General features: G+C 40.0%; 1 protein-coding gene across 7 annotated transcripts; it reads left to right on the top strand.

Moving 5' to 3' along the window:
• Positions 1 to 258: 258 nt before the first annotated feature.
• Positions 259 to 17,518, top strand: NOL8 (nucleolar protein 8). 7 transcript variants are annotated; one of them, XM_072876168.1, is made up of 17 exons: positions 259 to 312; positions 828 to 1,011; positions 1,179 to 1,241; positions 3,205 to 3,283; positions 3,588 to 3,735; positions 4,653 to 4,723; positions 5,042 to 6,986; positions 7,277 to 7,393; positions 8,647 to 8,766; positions 9,116 to 9,200; positions 10,061 to 10,205; positions 11,773 to 11,856; positions 12,635 to 12,912; positions 14,797 to 14,923; positions 15,358 to 15,428; positions 16,472 to 16,554; positions 16,880 to 17,518. In XM_072876168.1, the coding sequence occupies exons 2-17, from the start codon at positions 873 to 875 to the stop codon at positions 16,931 to 16,933; spliced, it is 3,609 nt and encodes a 1,202-aa protein (XP_072732269.1). In that variant the 5' UTR covers positions 259 to 312; positions 828 to 872; the 3' UTR covers positions 16,934 to 17,518. The 7 variants fall into 7 exon arrangements, with proteins under 7 accessions (XP_072732269.1, XP_072732271.1, XP_072732270.1 ...); XM_072876170.1 differs by having other exon boundaries at positions 283 to 382; positions 828 to 957; XM_072876169.1 differs by having other exon boundaries at positions 283 to 382; positions 10,064 to 10,205.
• Positions 17,519 to 20,063: the final 2,545 nt, after the last annotated feature.

Below are 20,063 nucleotides of genomic sequence, written 5' to 3'. Positions count from 1 at the left end.
AGCTGCTGCCCGAGCAGGGGGCGCCGACCGCGCCTTCATTCCTCCCTCGCGAAACAACAGGGCCGCTTGAAGGACTGCTCCTGAGGTCGTTATTGAGGTGCATGGCAAAAGCATTATTTCGGTAGCCGTTTCCTTTTTTTTTTTTTTTAATTACTTATGTCTTGCGGAAAATCCCCCTACCTTTCTTCCTGGTTAGTTACGCCTAACCGGTGTGCTCCCATCATGCTTGACCGGCCGGAAACAGGAACCCGAAAGAGAAGAGGAGACAATCAGAATCCAACGGCCCCGGGAAGCGGAACCCTTTTTTTCCGAGTGAGCTCTAGGAAGGGATGTGAGGGGGAAAATAAATTGTGTGGCGCTACGGGGATCGCACATGGAGGCGGTGAGGGAGAGCTGCAGCGTCCCTTCGGGGGTGGCGGGTCCCGAGGGCTTCGGCGGGTGCCTCGGGCTCTCCTGGGGGGCTGGGGCTGGCTCCCCGCTCCCCTCTCCCCTCTCCCCTCTCCCCTCTCCCCTGCTTCGTTTAGGAGCTCTTTAGAAAGGCTGTACTGCTAAGAGCTATTTACGCTTACTGTCACGCACCCAGCCGTATGCTTCAGAGGTTAAAAAAAATAACCCAGCGCCTCAGCCCTGGTTACTTACAGCATATGCGGTGTTCACTGGCGCTGGACTGGAGCAGAGCCCGTAACCTAGTGCAAAGCAAAGAAGAGCTTCTCAAAAGGTTCTTTGTGGAGGACTTCTGATGGAACGATTAGTTCCATCATGTGGTACGGTGATTGCATTAATACCTACAATGTAAGCGTTGGTGAACTGTTATTATCTTCTCGCAGGAAAACAGAGCGCACGTTACAGGTGTCACAGCTTGACTTTTCAACATGGAGAAGAACCAAGTTTCAAAACGCTTATATGTTGGAGGGCTTGGCCATACGGTTTCTAAGGCTGAACTGCAAGAAAGATTTGGCAAGTTTGGGCATGTGTTGGATACGGAGATTATTACCAGAAAAGATGATCAGGGTAACAGTTTTGTATCATCCTTTAAAACTGAATTATTTTTCAGTTTGTAGTGTGAAATGGAATTTTTGCTTCAGAGACCCTTTATTTTCAGGAAATAGCTTAATTTTTGGTTTTAAAGGAAACACTGAAATTATATAGAAATTAACTGAGTGTTTATCCTTGAGCAGGGAACCCTATGAAAACTTTTGCTTACATGAGTGTCAGCATTTCTGATGCAGATCTTAGAAAGTGTAAGTATTTTTTTTTTTTAAGTAATTTATGTTTTTGAGCCAAGTTGCCTTACTGATAATGCACCTAATGTTGTCAAATCAGGCTGTGGTCAAGGTAGACCCTGTTTTATTCTGTTGTCATAGTCATTCCATTTTCTTTAAGCTGCAATTTTATGGAAGTTGCTTTACTGGAGTTTTCGGTAAGTAGATGTAAGCAGATTAAAAAGATTCCTTGTGACTGAAATAGGTGATTTATGAGTTCTAACCCTTTTATGAAAAGGTGTAGGAAACATGCTTCAAAGGCTTTCATCAGGTCCATAAAACATTAAAGTGACTTGACATGAAAGGAAACCCAGAAGGAGAGTTCACATAAAGCATGCTTCTCTTAAAGCAATGTCCTGGTTTTGGCTGGGATAGAGTTAATTTTCTTCCTAGTAGCTGGTATAGTGCTGTGTTTTGGATTTTAGTATGAGAATAATAGTGATAACACGCTGATGTTTTGGTGGTTGCTAAGTGGTGTTTACACTGCTCAAGGACTTCTCAGCTTCCCATGCTCTGCCGGGTGCACAAGAAGCTGGGAGGGGGCACAGCCAGGACAGTTGATCCAAACTGACCAAAGGGCTATTCCTTTTTGGGCGTGTCACAGTGAGATGACAGTAACAATTAACAATATTGAGAACAGATGAATTAATATCGTGGCCTGCAACTACTAACAGATCTAAATTTATTAATACACTCTAGTTAATCTGTTGTTATCTCAAACCCTTTGTGCCCCATGTTGGGCACCAGAAGGGACTATTGTGGTTTAGCCCCAGTTGGCAATTAAGTACCACCCAGTTGCTCGCTCACCCTCCCCACCCACACCCCCCCGGTGGGATGGGGGAGAGAATTGGAAGAGCAAAAGTAAGAAAACTTGTGCATTGAGATAAGAACAGTTTAATAATTGGAACAAAATAATAATAACTTGTAATGAGAAGGAAAACAAGAAGGGAATAAGAGAGGAACAAAAACCCAGGTGAAAAAAAACAACAGTGATACAACTGCTCACCACCCGCCGACTGACGCCCAGCCAGTCCCCGAGCAGCGATCGCTACCCCCCAGCCAACTCCCCCCGGTTTATATACTGAGCATGACATCATAGGGTATGGAATAGCTCTTTGGGCAGTTTGGATCAGCTGTCCTGGCTGTGCCCCCTCCCAGTTTCTTGTGCACCCGGCAGAGCATGGGAAGCTGAGAAGTCCTTGAGCAGTGTAAACACCACTTAGCAACAACCAAAACATCAGCGTGTTATCACTATTATTCTCATACTAAAATCCAAAACACAGCACTATACCAGCTATTAGGAAGAAAATTAACTCTATCCCAGCCGAAACCAGGACAAGCAATTTTGCAAATCCCAAAATAGTTGGATTACAAAACTACTGGCAGGGTTATAAAACCACCTGCATAATACGTAGCAGCAAAACAGCAGGTGAAGATACCTATACCCAAAGAGAGGGATTAGTAATGTGCCCTTTTATCTAGGTAGTGCTGCCATTAGGAATAGGAAAGCTGTCTGAGTGTGACTAAAAGCTAACCCAGCCCTTGATACTTAGCTTCCTTAAGTTCTAAGTACAACACTCTCTCCTTTGGTTTTCAGTACTCCTTAACTATGTTTTTCAAAGTACAGAAGAAGCTAAGCAGAGAAGAGCCTATCTGACAGTAACATAGAAACTTCAGGGTACATGTATCTGAATTTTCAGGTTTGTATTTGAACTGAACCATACAGACTTGAATGACTCTCTTGAAGTCAGAACCTTAATTTTGGATGTAGACCTTCTTGTGTAAGATTAGGCTATTAGACCTTTCATATACAAACTTAAATGAGCTGAGTAATGGATCATGCTAGAGAAACTTCAAACTATCATAGAAAGAGGCATAGTTAAGTCTAAGGTGTATTTTTTTAATGTAGAAAATATTCATATCCCTTCTCCTTGTTTTGCAGGCGTGTCAATTTTAAATAAAACAAAATGGAAAGGGGGGACACTACAAATTGAGTTGGCCAAAGAAAGCTTTTTGCACAGGTAAAAATCAATGTTTAAAAGTATGTTGTTGCTAAATTTACCCTTTTTCTGTTTATCTAATAACATTATGGCTGTGCTTTCATCTGCTACGCTCTTATTCTTTCTAGTTTTTATTGACATTGGTGGACTGTTGATGCATATTAGATACTGCAACATGTTTTGCATCACTACTCCTTTAAAGGTAGCAGATATGTCAATGCCTTAAGTAGTGAATAGTTACTGTTCTGTGGGAGAGGGTCACTGCCAGCTATAATTTAGCACACAGGCAGACCTTTTTTCATATATGATGTACTTTTTGGTACAGGCTCACCATGGAGAGGGAGGAGGCAAAGCTGCGGAAGGAAAAGCCACAGCAAAATGACAAAGCGTGTCTGTTAGAATCACTGAAAAAGGCTGGAGTTGTAGACTTTCACATGAAAGCAGTACCAGGTACAGAGGTGCCAGACCACAAGGTATGGTGGGGTAGATGTATGGAGAATTAAAATGAAACAAAACCTAGAACTGGGCACAAGCTTATTACATCTAAATTTATGTCAAATCTCTACACTTTATGTAAAGAAACTTTTATGAAGTGTGACAGTCCAACTTGTGAAAAGTAGTCTAAAGAAATACCTTATGTGTAGACATGTAGAATACTCCTGTCATTCTTTGTAATGACTGGAAATAATCTTGATCATACTGTCCTCTTGTTGTGTTAAATTAGTAAATGCTTTGTTACTCACTGATGTTGGGAATATCTTCGTGTCACCCTTAAAAGCATGTAAAGAGAATGTCTTATTTTTATACATCATATACATTTTTGACGGCTGGGTTGTCAGGAACTATTCTCTGTGCTTCAGCATATTCAGGATCAGGGTCTACACATACGTACAAAAGTAAGACTTAGAATAAAATCACTGAACATGCAAATTTAGGCAACAAAAATTACATTTACTACAAAGTTTTCAAAATTATTTGCTAAGCACAGAATGCTTTTGGAGGGTGATGGGGGGATTTTTAATTTTTTAGTGGGAAAGGGGAAAAGGGCAAAATAATAGTGATCCTGTCTGTATAGTTACCACTGTTAATTCATAAAGCAGAAGCCATATATTAAAAAAAGTACTTGTAAAGTAAATACATTCAGTTCTTTATTGTCACTCTCTATTTGCAGGTTGTAGAAATTTGGTTGGCTTTGGTTCTTTATTTGAGAAGGAAGCTGGCTAAGTTGCACAGTACGAATATATCTCACTTAAGAGACTAAACAAAAAAAGAATGTCATAGATAGTTCTTTATTAGTGTTTCTGTTATCAAAGAATATACATCTTGTTTTATGCCAGGGTTACTGGTATTCCTTTTTTGTTTAACACTGATTATTTTTATTTTCTTTTAGAAATGGGTTGTTGGTAAATTTGGCAGAGTCTTGCCTGTTCTGCACCTTAGGGATCCACAAAAAAATAAAATATCCTTTTCCTATTGGTTGGGCATAGGCACAGTTCCTTTTGTTCTTTCGTCATATGGGGAAACATTTGCTTAATGGTCTTAATATTGACTACTCTGTCATACTTGATTTACTGAACTCCCCTAGTAAATCTTGCAGTAAGTTTGTGTGATTTGAATAATTTTTTTCGACTGTGAGTCAGTTGCTTAAAGGCTTGTGGTCATAACATTAAAAATGACTCTTCATTGTCCTTTCACGCAGAATTTAACTTGTTCATAAAGACTGGAAGTCTGCTTGCTGAAAGAATCATGTTGTTTTAATTCCTTAACTCGGACTAACATTGTGAAATATGACCCATCAAAATATTGCCATAACCTGAGAAAGCTGGAGCCAGACTTGACACGTGTAGTTCCTATATCTGAGCTTACTTGGCACTTGGAAGGGAGAGATGACAGCATAAACAAGAAGCGGCAAGGAGAGTTCCCTATAACCAAGAAGTCACCTAAAAAACTGAGGCAACTGGGCAGTGAAGCTCTGAATGGAGCAGTAGTTCTCTCTTCTGAGTGCCAGTCACGTTCAAAAAACACAAGCTCATCACAGCTAGATCAAAGATCAAAATCCAAATCCAGTGAGAAGTCTAAATTGCCTCCATCAAGCAGTCTTAATAGTAAAATATCAGGGAGAGGTTTATTATCAAATAAAAGCAATGTTCCTGGAGTTACAGCTCAAAATAATATGAGTGTTTCTGATAGTGACATTGATTCTGAAGAGGAAATCAGAGCAATGGTAAAGAAAGAGATAGAAATACAGAAAGCTGAAAATGTTGAGACTGAAAGTGACCACTTGGAAATTGTTGAGGATAATTTTGAATTAAAATACAATAGTCACTGGTCCTTAAGTAATCCAGCTGCCATGAAGAAAGGTATCAACGGAAGTTATAGAGAGAAAGAGACTGTGGAATGCGATAATGGTTATGATTCAGCAGATACAGATGAAATTATTGCTGAAAGTAAAACTCCAGATCTAAGTAGCAGGAAAACTGCAATTTTAGAGGATTCTAAACAGGTGAAGGTGGAAAATAAAGAAATATTAACTCACAAAAAATGTGATTTGGTAAATGACTCCTCACTGAAAACTTGCAATTTAAAAGAAGAATACATTGAAAGAAAAGGGAAAATGAAAAAATCCAAAATTGCTGCCTTGCAGAGTACAGCAGTTAACAGTACAATAAAGACAAGTGATAGTGAAAGCTCTTATTCAGAGCCTGAGAAAGAGGAGTCTGAAATCAGTTCTGATTATGAATCCATGATGCAAAACTGTTACCGCTTAGACCTTACATTAGATGACTTAAAAGCATTAGCTACTGAAAACACTGGGACACCAGTAGACGAATCAGACGGTACACAGAGTTCTAGTCAGCACAGTGTTGAAGAAAATTCTAAGGCTAATGTTGTAAATAAAACAAAACTTTCTAAATTTCACCCTGCAGTTAAAAAAAAATGTATCTGTCCTGAAGATGTAGTTGCTGCGATTTTAGCAGGGGAGGAGAATGCTGATGAAGAAAGCTCTAAGGGACAAAATAATTCACATTCGAAATATCAGCCTTTCAGAGGAATGGGGTCCCTTTGTGAAAAAGAGTTAACTAAGGACAGCACTGGTTTAAAGAAGAGGTCTGTAGAAAGTTCAGGTCTTGAAGCTTGTACCTCTTATTGTGGGGAGGAGTCATCTAAAAGGCAGTCTAAGAACCATCCATTGTATTCACTTGAAGTCAGCAGTAAAAAGAGACAAAATACGCATCGTGAACAGCACAGGGAATTGTCAGATGCTGCCTCCTTACCAGATGAGAGTGATCAGCTTGCTTCCCGACCACATTTACAAGGAAAGAGCAAAGATGCGAGTTCTTCACAAGAAGACCAAAATTCAGAGCATGGAGATGGTGTTCCTAGTACTGATCAGAGTGAAGATGAGAGCAGTGACATGGATACTAATGCTGCAGTGTCACAGAAACACGTTAAACCACAACAGAAAAGCCCAAAACTGCTTTCAAAAAAATTGAAGAGGGATGTAAGCAATAAAATTCCAGAATGTGAAGCTAGTAAATGTGAGAATGGGAAGACAAACCTTCTGGAAAATAAGGAGCTTTGTCTTCATGCTACCGCTTCAAAGGAACCTAATACAAAAAAGAAACAGTTGCAGGACAACCAGAGGAGGCTGGCAGCTCTAGAAGAGAGACAGAAAGAGAGAGAATTACAGAAGAAACTCATTCAAGGAGCTCTTTCAAATCTGGTAATTACACTCACAAGTTCTATCTGAACAGTATGCAGTAAAAGAAAAAGGGAAATTAATAGATGTAGTTTAAGATACTTTAAAATCATATTCTGGAATTTCTGAGTACATGGCCAGTTTTCTTTTGAGTGTATACAAAATGATGCATACCTAATTCCTGCAATGTCTCTAGAGTTGCAAGAAGAATGGTAGATTCTTCCTTTCATGTCATGGAAATGTCTTTTAGATATTTATGTATGACTGTAGCAAGTGTTTGATATGTTTGACTTGACAGTTTCACTTTTACATAGGATAGCCAGCCAGCAGGCAAGCATAAACACATCATATTCAATTCAGATGTGGAAAGTGAAGCTGAAGTAGATGAAATTATGAAGAAAGATGCGAGTTTGGGAAATGTGCATGAAGAAGTAAGTGTTATGGGGAAAAAGTCCAGCATTCTGTAAGGTAATCCCATATCGATATGACTATGCCTCTTATTCTGAAGACTATTTTTCATAGTGACGTGACAGAAAAAAGTAGATAAGGTTTGAATTAATATGAATGATTCTTTTTTTTTTTTTTTGCTAACATGAAACAGGTTTTAAAGGACTTAACCATGCATCTGATAAAGCTGGAGAACTTGGGGAATTTGTAAGGAGATTGAGATTTGTATAAAAGATATTCTAACTGATTAAAAGAAAAAGAATGTTTAAGTTATAGGGCTTACACATAATTAGTTTTGAAATTTTGCTGCTTTTAGTCAAAGGAAGGGGAAGAGATTTGGCTTGAGTAGTATAGAAGGACTCTGCTCTTTCCAACACTGTGGACAAAGAATCTGTATTAATGCAGTGTCTTGTTTTTAAAGTTATGTTAGGGTCTAAAGCAGTTGTGTGGGACTTCCTCTTTACATCTTACCTAATTAAGACCGTATTTAGTAGACTCCTCAGGATTTTACCGCCGTACTTTCAGCACAATTAAGTACTTTTGTCTGGAATAGAACCTCTTGTATCATCACATTTGTTAGTCACATCTCTGCTAAAGCTTTAAACCATTGGTTTTGCTTTTGTTGGGTTTTTTCTTCATAAATGTAGTAAGATTAGGACCATTCTCACTATTAAAACCTTCTTTTCCTCACATTTACCACTTTTTTTACATATATATCTCTTACCCTGTATTTAGAATCCCTGCCCTGTATTTTTCCTTTTCTTTAAAAGAACCTCTAATTCTATGGAAAATTGCTTTGAAGCCATGGAGTACTTACCTTTTCTAATAATTGATATTTATCAACTGACTTAAACTATGTCCTAGAGTTTATACCATAAATGAGGCTTGTTCAGAAAGGGTATAATTAGACATTGATATTTTTAAATTGATCTCTCTTGACATAATCAGAAAGTTGGATTTTTATACCTAACTCTCTCATATTGTAAAACCTGAGTTACCCTTTACATGGATATTTTGCCTATGGTAAAAGTTAATAGTCCTAACTGTAAAACAGAATTGTACAAGGTGTGTATACAATATAAGATTTGAAGCGCATGGATCAACAAGTGAGCTGGTTGTTCTAGAAATTCACTTTTTCAGATAAACTGGAAAGCATGTGAACAAAGTTGATACTGATTTATTTTCTCAAGCTTAGGTAAATGGCTGCTTTTCTATATTTATTTTGTGTTTAACAAAGGATGAATCTGCTCCTAAAACTTCGGGCAGACTGTTTGAAAGCAGCGAGGATGAGCAAGATGATACAGACGACAAGAGATTCAACATTAAGCCCCAGTTTGAAGGCAAAGCTGGTGAAAAAGTGAGTGAACCCATTACTGTAATTTAGTTTTCTTCTAAGTCTCCATAACGCCACTTCAGAAGAATATAACATGTAGGTTTGCATACTTGCTGAATATGATTTTGACAAACTTGCAATAGAATTCTCTTAAACAGTGTGGAAAAAGTAGCCATGGAGGAAATAACGTGTGTTGGGGAGTGGGAGGAGTTTCTCTGATGTTGTCATCTTTGAATACAAAGAAATTTCTGGAAAAGACCTCAAGAGCTAAAGGTTATTAGTATGTTGCCATAATTAAAGTTAAAAAAAAAGTTACTGGATGTTCATGATTTTCTTCTCCAGCGCTTAATAGGATCTATTTCATTTTGTTTAGCTCTTGAAATTGCAGTCACGATTTGGCACAGATGAAAGATTTCGTATGGATGCTCGATTCCTCGAAAGTGACAGTGAAGAAGAAGGTAAACCTGCTCATATTTCCTGGTTAATGATAGTAATAGAGCTATATCATGGAGTCTTAAGTTTGGATGCTTGAAGCATCTTATTTTTTGCTTCTTTGGTGATTCCTTAAAGAAAATAACCCAACTCTGTTGTGGCTGTACATAGCACATATCGGTAGCTGTGTTTTCTTAAATGTATATGTTGCAAAAGTATTTGTAATAGCTGAATGAGACTTACTTGGTTGATAAATCAACATTTGAAAATATTTTTTTAATACAGGATGATATCAGAATGTGTTTATCTATGTTTTTCACAGGAAAAGTGGTGACTTATTAAACTTTTTGACCATTACATTCATTCATACTGTTTGTTTTGTAGCCATCCTGCAGTCCACAGCTGATTTGTCAGCCTTAGAAAGAAATATTTTATTTTTTTTTTTAAACAGCAGAAGACAGAAAAGCTGAAAAAGGCAAACATTTACTTCTCCCCCCCCCCCCCAAATTGTTAACCTAGTTCTCAAGATTGAGATTTGTTTCTGAAACTTGAATTTTTGCCTAGTTCTGCTACTCGCTTTGTTGCTTTAATGCGGTCTTCTGTACGGCATCTATCAGTGGCAGAGTAGTTGCACAGTTATGTGATACAAGCCAGGAACAGGTTAAATAACTGATCTGATTTTACATGAAATAAATGCCCATGACACTTGTAATCAAAGATTTTCTACAGTGCCAAGGAAGAAAGCCTCTAACTAGCTTTAAAGTAAAGGAAGTGACAAGTTGATGTGTGTGAGCTCTTCTAGTACTGTAGTAATGTTATATATCAAATATTACAGGCTTACTCAGGTCATAGTGAGGAAAAAATAATGTATTTCTTTTTCTCTTAGCAGAGACAAACATCTTGAAGGCAGATGAGGAAGAAGAGCTTGCTGCAGAGAAAAAGAAAAATATGCAAATACTGGGAAGCCTCTTGAATATCAACCTGGAACACCCTAAGGCAACTAAAACAGCCACAAGTGCTAAGAAGTTCAAGTATGAATTATCCATTATCAGAAAAGAATGAATTGTAGGAAGGCTTAATTTGTGCCAATGTTTCACAACCAACATTTCTGCCTAGCTGACTGAGAAAAGTATTTCCTTCTCTGTTGTGTGCATTTGAAGTCAGCCTTTAATGCAGTTTCCCAACTCGAGTGTCCAATAGATTATACAGCTGGTAATTATTATTTCAGAGAAAAAAATATTGGATGCCTGCTTGAGTTTCTTCTAGTAGATTTTGAATGATTGGATTGTTGGTTATGAAAATTAATATTTTTAGTAAGTCCTTGCCTATGTAAGATATATTTCTGTTCTCTGTGGAGACAAACTTAAGTTGGCTAAACAAAGAACATGTGAGTTGGGCAGTAGGTCAGTAAGTTAGACTCCAACTGCCATAGCAGTTAATAAGGTTATAGGTGATTAGCATCAAATTTCTTTTTCAGTGGAGATTTTTTTTTTTCCTGTATTTCTGCTTTTGAGAAATTTCCTAATTAGGTTAGGAATTTGTTACATCTTGCTGCTGGGCATGCTCTAACTTTCATTAGAGGATGATGAGATAGGTTTGGAAATGTACTATTGGAAGTGTTGTGACATTTAACTATGAACTTTAACATAAATTGGTCTGTGGACTGAACTGGTGGAAGTTAGTAGTGTTAAGGGTAACGCAATAGTGTGGAATTAGTAAATTTTTACCAACAGTCACTGTTGGAGTTGCATTAGTTGGCTGCTGATTGCTAAATACCATTGTGACCGCTGCACAATCATATTTAATTCTATGACTTCTGTACAAATTTTCATGTATTTTCTAAAGACTAAGCAGAGGGGGAAATAATCCGTGCAACCCCAGAGGTCACCTTAGGAAAGTTTTGTGAATGACAGTGTTCTCTAATACCTAGTTAATGATATAGTATGTAGCCATTTAAAAGCAGTTAATTTATGCCCTAAGCATTAATTGAGGGAGAGGAGGGAAATAAGTGATTACCTTCTTGCATTGCCATAAGGCAGCGTGCGCTTTGCTACACTAGTATTGGGGTCAGTCTAAACCTTAGACTGCTTTAGCTGAAAGTCCCAAAAATGTTTACATTTTGAAAGGCGGGCATAATGTTTTTTTGCATTTGGGGTTTTTTGTTTTGTGGGGGTTTTTTGTTGGTGGTGTTTTGGGGTTTTTTGTTTTTTTTTCCCCTTGGACTATTTGAATTTATGCAATGGTACTAGAAGAAATGGATATAGATAGGTATATTGGTACGGATAGCTATATTGATAGAGCTCCTCAAATGATCAACAGGTGCAGGTATAAACTTACTGTATAACACACACAACTTCAGGTCTATATTTTATATGAAATATTACAATTTGATTAAAGTCACTTCTGTTTACAATTTTTCCTGACCCGGACACTGACTAGCAGGTACTTTCTAAATGCCAGTTAGGTTTTTGATTGATTTGGAGCTTTTTTGGTAAAGAAGTCAATGTGAATTTGAATCTGACTGTAAAAGTTTAGGATAGCTTTCAGTAGAGCATTTAGAATATCTCATGGTTTTTCTTTTCCTTTCTATTTTTATAGAGATATTAATGCCCTCCGCTATGATCCCACAAGACAGGACCATGCAGTTTTTGAAAGGAAACCAAGTGCTACAGAAAAAGAGAGGTAATATTACAGCTTGGCAACTATAATTGTGATGTTTCTTCCCATGGAATGATAGCTATAGCAGAAGACTGAGTTTGAAACTATGCAGACTGCTCTGTTTTTTCTTTAGTTCTCTCTGTTATTGCTAAAATCAATATATAATAAGAATTGTGACCACTAAAAACATCATGTAATGTCATCTTTTCTTTCTAGTCCATCTAGTCTCTGCATGCCATTTTCTGTCTTCCTTTCTCGCCTTCAGGCTCTCCCTTTGCTTCACGTCATGGACTGTAAGATTTGCAAATCTGTGAGAAAAAAATATTAGCTCTTAAGATATCTTTTGCCAGAAAAGAAATCTGTCCTAAATATCTTAATATTTATATGCTATTGCATATTAAGTGAAAACTCAGAATGTGATTAATTACAAAGTAGACTTGTTCCTGCCTTTAGAGTCAAACCTCAGATGTTTCCCCACTGCTTACCCTCAAAGGGTGGGTAAATTGCAGGAGGTGAAAAGAAATGGGTCAAAAGTCTAAACCAAATGGATAGTCGTGCTGCCCTATAAACCTATTTCTGGCAGTAGCAAATATCCTATTGCCAGAACCTGGAATTGCTAAGGAGGAAAAAAAAAAAAAAAACAACCACAACAAAAAAATCCAACCCAAACCTTAGAAGTGAACTACTCATTAATGTGCTTAGATAAGTTTAGGAAGACATTAATAGCAAGGTTGCCTCTTAGGGAACCTTTCTTTTAAAAATATATGTGCTCTGTTACTATCCTTTAACAATCTCGTTTCAGTAAAGCTAAAAGGAAGAAGAAGAGGGAAGAGAGTGAGAAACTGCCTGAAGTGTCTAAAGAAATGTATTATGATATTGCTGTGGATTTAAAAGAGCTGTTTGGATCTTCAAAGAGCAAACCAGAAAAAAATGAAGAAATACCCTGGGACAAAGACGATGCAGAGGACTCTACCCCACCTGACCATTTGGGATCTAACGCTGGGAGTAATGTAGCTCAGGAGTCTAGTGGTTTCACGTTTTCCTTCTTTGGAGACATGGAGGAGTCGGGCGTAAAAGAAGGTAACAGCAGAACATATATAATAGTACAATTTCTAATGAGTAGCTTATGTCAGGCACTGTAGCGTTATATAGGGTATAGAAATTCAGAATCCAGGGGATTTTCAGAGGCAAAAGTAAGTAATTATGGAAAATCATTATGATTTTCTCTTATACTTGCCAAGATTGTTGTAGTGTAATCACAGTTAAGTCATGCTTGCATCCCACAAATTTTGAAAGGGATGTTTTGAGAAGGAACCTATTATTTAACTGTTTTTTGAACAGTGATGGAAAAACTTCCTGTCATCCACTAAATTTCTCAGATAAACAGTGAAAAAGATGATATACAAGTCAAATCAGGTTTCATATAAACCAACGAGATTTTAAATAAAATGTGTGTTAATTAAGGTAGTACTATGAGCAAAATAAAATCTTACAGCTGACCCCAAGATCCAAGAACGTTTTATTATGTACTTAATTTTATTATTGTACGTTTAGAAAATTGCAACTGAATGACACATGATTAGTGGGGTATCCTAATCTAAGATAAAATCAAGTGTTATGAAATCAAGATTAAAAAAAAGTAAGTAGTAATGTAGGAAATAAAAGAAACTGTGTGAAGTTAACTGAAATACCTAAAAAAACAAACAAACCCCCAAAAAACCAACAAACCCCCACATTTCTGCTGACTTCAGAAAGTATTTGGTGTCTTCTGAATGCAGTAATATGGGGTTCCGAGTATGCAAGGGATCTCTAGAACAATGTGGAAAATACCTGAGCGGAGATGTGGTTCAGAGTTCACAAAGTTCTTAGCACTGAGAACCACGTTTCAGCACTGCATCTTATATTTGCTGTTATGAATAATTATTGGTTTATATTGCATAAGAATCCTATTTGGTGGCAACAGGGCCACTGTGCTAGCTGCTGTATTGACACAAACAAAAGATAAGTCTCCATTGCACATACCTCAGTTGCTTAGGTGATTTTTGTGATTGTTGTTGTTGTTTAACCTGACTTAAGATCATGTGTGTCATGTGGAAACCATGAAGGGAGAACATGTAGATAGTATTTTTTTTCTGAGCACAAACTATAGGTGTTTTGTGGACAATTTAAACTTGCAAATGCTCACTTTTTCCAGAGTAGAATTTTTTTATCTTTCTCTTGAATGAAATACTGTTTGTGTTTCATAGCCTAGTTATGGTTGGGTTTGGAAACCGTTTTATGTTGCCAGAGAGACGCAGTACAGGTGCTGTCTTCTCTATTGTGGTCATCCAGACAAGTACTGTGCTTATACACTAAAAGAAAAGGGTACCGTAGGTTCATAACCTCAGTCCTTTTGGTGAGGTGAAGTAGTAAGGGCTCAGGTATGTGTTTAAGTTACCATATGCAAACTGGGCTTCTGGCATCTGGCTCTGTATGCTATAGGCAGAAATACATACATGAAAATAACAGAGCTTAAACACGCAGAAAGAATGAGCTAAGGCATTATGAGTTTCTTTGCAAAGGAACTTATTAAGGTAGTTCACAGTGAAAGAAAGCTTTTATTCCAACTTCTGCAAGCTGAAAATATGAGTAGGCACAATTACTCCCAACTCAGTTAATAATGATTGTTAGGTTGGAGTGACTTGATAGAACCCTGCACCCTAACAGCAAGCTTCAGAAGGACTCCTGCACTTTTTCTCTATGCTGTTATGATACTCGTTGTGAATTTTGAGGGTGAATTTGTGACATGAGAAAGCAAACTAAATTCATACCTGCCCAGAGGGTGATAGAAAACCTGGGAGGGAGGGTTTCTGTCCTTCTTAAATCTGTCTTTTCTAATTTAAGTGTTTCACTCTGAAGCAGAAATTTTTACTGGCAAGTAGGGGAATAATCTGATAATTTTTTTTAATTGTGATATTATTGCAGAGCCCTACATACTTGAAACAATAAAACCCGTAAAAGTCACATGGCAAGAAGATCCACGTTTCCAAGACAGCAGTTCTGAGGGTGATGATGAACCAGAGGCATCAGGAAGTGAAAGGGACAAAGAAATGCAAGTTATATTTGTATTTGTTGTCTGCTTGGTTGTAGTCATTTGATGCTATGAGAACATTAATAGCAGCACTCAGGTCATGGTAAACTAACATCTTCATTCCACATCTCTGAACAATGAAGTCTTCTTAGGAAACCTTTCCTTGTTGCACAGAACGTATATTCAAAAACCCCAATACCACACTTGAAGTTGAATATAAAAGCCAAGTTTCTAGTTCACTGCATGACAACTTAACTGGGTAGTGGGTTTGGCCAGAAGTCAAATATATATTAAGTTTTCTTAAGAAACATTTTTTTATAGAAAGCTGTATTTGGTTACTATGGAGTAATGTTCCTCAATGCATACCATTTCTCTGAAGCATTACAGCTTTAACTTGTGTTAATGGAAATTGACAGTAACTTTTATGATGCTAAAATTCCTTTGTGTTTGTCTAGGTTTTTCTCTTTACCAAAGACAGAAAGTGCTAGATTTTTCTTCTTCTCCAAAGATGATGAACGACTAAGAGGTATAACAGAACTTATTCACCCCTTTTTTTTTTTAACTCTTACTGAAATTCAATGAGAAAAAAATACTGCCTAGTTATTAATGTTTTGTAGTCAAAACACAAATGGGAGGTTCAAGAAAAAAAATAAAATTGCAAATTTCCATCATTACTTGTGGTATGAATTGTGGTAGCACATCCCACGAGAAAGCTCTGGTAAAATAAATGCTGAACAGCTATCTTGCTTTCCTGTTTTCAGATAACTGCCTAATATGTAGCTGGTCTTTTAGGGCTTACCAAAAAAAAAAAAAAAAAAATCACTTGACAAGTTATCTTGTCATTTTGGATCCTTTCAGGCATATATATGATCTTTAACTTTTTTCTGTGTTTCTGGTGTTACTGTTAAGAATATTGAATATTCTTATCAGCCACATATGCACACATGGTTCTTGATCCTAAATAATGTGGGTTTTTTTCTTGTGAATATAATTAATTTCATAGTTAAAAAAAATAAACAACAAAACAAAGAAAAAACACACCAAATATTAAAAAAAACCAACCCACAGGCCACCAAAACAATTGTTTTTGATATTTTGTACAATAAATTATCTGGACAGCCTTAAATAATGTTTGTTTCCTGAAACACGTTTGATAACCATCATTAAATGTATGTGTAAAAGTTACTGTGTTAATACAGTTATTGTACTGTAATCTTCCAGCTTATCTGATTAAAACTGAGCCTGTTAAAATTGAGCTCTGAATCCTTAACAGGCATAAATTTTCTTGGGAGATGTGGGATAATGGTGCTGAGCTTTTAATGAAACAGATGCTGTTTCACTGCAATTTATATTTCAGCATATTAATTAAAACTGCTACTGCCTTTCATTTTTTCTTAGTACGCAAGGCTGTAATACATACCATTTCTGTTTGAGCCAACCATGTTGTGGGGGCAAGAGAGGAATATGAAGAATAGGCCTTCTGACTTTATTGCTGTGTTGCTCATGAGATTTCCAAACAACAGCATATTCAGAAGCGTTTAACCATATTAATTTGTTTGATTTGTGCAGAGGGCCCTAAGTTATTTTGCAGATCAGTAGACCTTAGTGAAGAAAAAGATGGCTGGGAAGAAAGACGTAGCTTATTGCTTGAGGTGAGTATTTTAACATCTGTTACTTGGTAACTGCGGCTGAAAGCTCAGCATGAGGAGGGAACACGGCTTCTTATTTGCTTAATTTGCATTAAAAATTAATTCAGGACCTTTAGAAGGGCTTGAAACTTTATAATTACCAGGGAGTTAAAAATTTTTAGTACAGAAGTGGGTATAACATCATGTTATGATGTCCAGTCAGGTAAATTATGAAATCTCTGTACTGTACAGGACCAGTTACTTTGCTGCACGTAAAAATACTGTTTGAGACAAACAGGTGAATTAGAAACTTCTCATAATACCAATTTTAAAATTTAAATATTTTCAGGAATGCCGGAAGAAGCATAAGGATGCAAGAAGGAAAGTGAAAGCAAAACAATAAATCTTTCTTACCTTACTGGTCAGAAATGTTTCATGTTTCTTTGAAGAAGTTGCAGAAAAATGTTACTTTCAAAATTCTAGTCTTTCAAAGATCTAATGGGAAATAACATTGGAAAAGACTGTTAAACTTTGGTTTTAAATACGTACATGTTTATTGTGTCAATTCAATGTTTGTACCAAGGTTTGGGCTTCTTTTCTACATCGTTTAAATGTGACTTGCTGCTTTGCAAGATTTTTGAGCATTTGATCATGTAACAAAGACAACACAGGGTTATTTGGTGTGTTCTCAGGCCCCAGTGCTGAACAGGGTTCAGAAAGAGTGAGTAGTCTGTAAGAAAGACACTAAGAAAGTAGCAAGTGTCTGTAAGACTATATAACCTGTATTCTACCAAACATAAGAGAGATCCTGTTTGAGATTACTTTACAAATATCTGGAATGAATTATTTCCAGAGTAAAAGTTTACTATAGTTTATGAAAATACATATGTAACAGGGAAGACTTATGAAATGGGTAATTTGTATATCTTTACAGAGGTGTTTTTTCTACTTTTTAATTGAGTGTGTATATTAATAAATAAGGACAAATGTTGCTGGAGCTGTATGCTTGTTGTTGAATTAATGATATTTTTACATATAAGGTCTTGTTCTTATGTCCATTTGGCCTATGTGCTGCAGAGGGTCTGCTGGAGCAGAGAGGCTCTGCCAAGCCCACCCTGGGCACCCGCTGCCCAGGGGCACCCGGATGCTTTGCCTCTTACCGGTGCCCAGGCCAGCACAGCCGTCGCACTCCCAGCGGGCCGTGCTGTTCCTCGAGTAGGAGCAGCGTCTGTGGGTGCCCTCGGCAGCGCAGGAGCAGCACAGAAGCAGTTGCCAGGGCCTGGGGAAGCAAACGGGTTCATGGCTGTGAGGACAAAGTGACCGCAGCACGGCATTGTCCGGCAGAGCTCTTGCTCTTAGTCCTTCTGCTTCGAGGCCTTGGCGAGACAGAGATCCCGTGCGGAGCCCCGGGGTGCAGCTTTGGCAACTTACCCCTCTTCCTCTGCGTGCTCCCTGCCTCCTGGACAAAGGCACTCACTGGCATCGCAGCGGCTGTGCCTCTCACTTAGTCCTGCATATGCGTGGCTGTTCTCCCATGATGGCCGTCTGAAGGAGGAAGGAAACCTGATGAGCCCCTGCGGCATAAGGCGGACGCAGGGCGTCCTTGCTCTTCCCCCCCTGCCCTGTTTCCAACTCCTTCGTGAAGCTGAAGCCCAGAGGCACGGGACAGCGGAGGGCCAGGACTGCTGGGGCAGGCCCTGGCACGGCACAGCGCTTGCGCTCTCCTGTCTTGTGAGCCGGGCAGAAGGACACCAACCTCCTGGGGATTCGGATCCCCATGACGAGCATTTCCGAGAGAAAGAGATCCTTATCTCTACAGAGGGGGCACTGGAAGCAAGAAATGCCAGCGCGCACAGCCTGTCCCTGCAGGAGAAACATGAGGAGCGTGAGTGAGGCCCTGGTGCTGCTGAGCGCCTGCCGTGCCCCGGGGGCCAGGGAACGGCTCCTACCTGGATGCAGCCCCTGTGGAACCAGGCGTGCTTGCACGCTGGGCACACCATGGTGCTGTAGGACTTTCTGTCCCCCACAAGTTCCAGGCAGATGAGGCAGGTGGTGTTCTCCTCCGGAGCCGCCTCCACTGCCTGCTCTGGGCGGTGCTCCCAGCAGAAGGACCTGGAGGCAAGAGGAAAGGGATGGGTGAGGTGAGAAGTGCTGGGTCCTTCGCCGGTGGCAGCCAGGAGGGGAGAGTGCAGAGATTAATTTAACTTTATTGTGCTGGTGGACGGGGGTCAGGGCCAGCATTTGGGGATGTTGCATGTCTGGTTTGGCCCCCAAAACCACGTGCCCGGCCCCAGCGTTGGCCTGCGCAGGATATGTCCACTGCTGCTGGGGCGTCTGAACTGAGGGGTCTGCTCGAAGCCCGGGGCTCCCCCGTACCGGGGGCTTCGGCAGGGCCTCCCCGGGGGCGCCGCTCTCACCGGCGGCAGGCAGAGGAGGCCGAGGCCGCCCCGCCAAGTCGCCATGAGCACCGCCGCTCCTCCCTCGGGCGGGCGGGCGAGGTCTGGGCGCTCCGCCGGGACTCCGGCACCCCCGGGGCGCCGCCGCGCGGCCGCGGTAGCAGCAGCGGGCGGGGCGGCGGCCGGAGGGGCGGGGAAGGGAGGGGCGGGGCGGCGCACGGAGCGCTGGGCGGGGCCGCCTCACGCACAGAAAGAGCGGGAAAGCGCTGGGGGGGCGGTGGCTCCTCCCGGTGAGCGGTGCGGAGTGTCGTCCTGGGTGGAGGGGGCTGAGCCCGGGGTGCGGTGTTTGGGCCCGCTGCTGAAGGCTTCCTTCGTGCAGTAGAAGCCACAAAGTCCTTTTTACTAGAGATGGCAAACACCTGGTGAGGAAGTCACTCCGCAGAGTTCAGGGCAGTCAGAGCAGTACCTGTTCCTGAGGGCTTGAGTCCCGTCGGACACCCTTTAGAGCAAAAAAACCACACGTGCTCTACGGGAGGCTGAGAAGGGGCCTGGGAAATGTCGGTCATGCGAAAGGATTTCCCTCCTGTTGGAGACCAGCAAGCACCTTTCTAGTGCAGGAAGGAGGAAAGATTTGGTTGCAGAGTGACTGCTGAACAGCTCTGTGGAAGTTGGCGGAGAGCTAGAAGGCTGACTCAAAGAGTAATGGTGACCGAGGCGCGAAGGAAATCCCGTGGGGTGGCTGTACAGGTTTGCACAACCCTCTGCTCTTCAGGCAAAGTACAGGCGGTCTTACGGTGTGTGCATGAAGTGCCTTCCTGATAGGCCTTCACGCAGCGTGAAAGTCGATTCAGGCAAGTAGGGAGCAGCTGTCCTCTCTGAGGAAGGCAGGGGAACCTGGGAGACCCGATGGGCTTTTCTGCCCACGAAGAGGCAACGAGGAAGGAAAGGAGCTCTATCATTTCATGATCGCTATACCCATGACAGCCTCCAACCACCACATCACCCACAGGTCCTGAACAGTGATTTGACACTGGTTTAAATGGCAATTTAGATGATGATTAGACAATGATTTAGACAGCAGTTACACACGCTAATACTTACTACACTTCCAATGATTATGCAATAGCTGGATATATA

This window comes from Ciconia boyciana, chromosome 11 (assembly GCF_034638445.1).
Source record: "Ciconia boyciana chromosome 11, ASM3463844v1, whole genome shotgun sequence".
Lineage (NCBI taxonomy): Eukaryota > Metazoa > Chordata > Aves > Ciconiiformes > Ciconiidae > Ciconia > Ciconia boyciana.
Note: the sequence above shows the minus strand (reverse complement) of the source record. Positions and strands in the feature narration are given on the sequence as shown.

Excerpts from the sequence above, each read along its gene's own strand:
- NOL8 (XM_072876168.1), top strand. The coding sequence starts at position 873 with ATGGAGAAGAACCAAGTTTCAAAACGCTTATATGTTGGAGGGCTTGGC. Across the intron at positions 1,012-1,178 it reads TACCAGAAAAGATGATCAGG|GGAACCCTATGAAAACTTTT; the intron begins GTAACAGTTTTG and ends ATCCTTGAGCAG. Across the intron at positions 16,555-16,879 it reads GACGTAGCTTATTGCTTGAG|GAATGCCGGAAGAAGCATAA; the intron begins GTGAGTATTTTA and ends AAATATTTTCAG.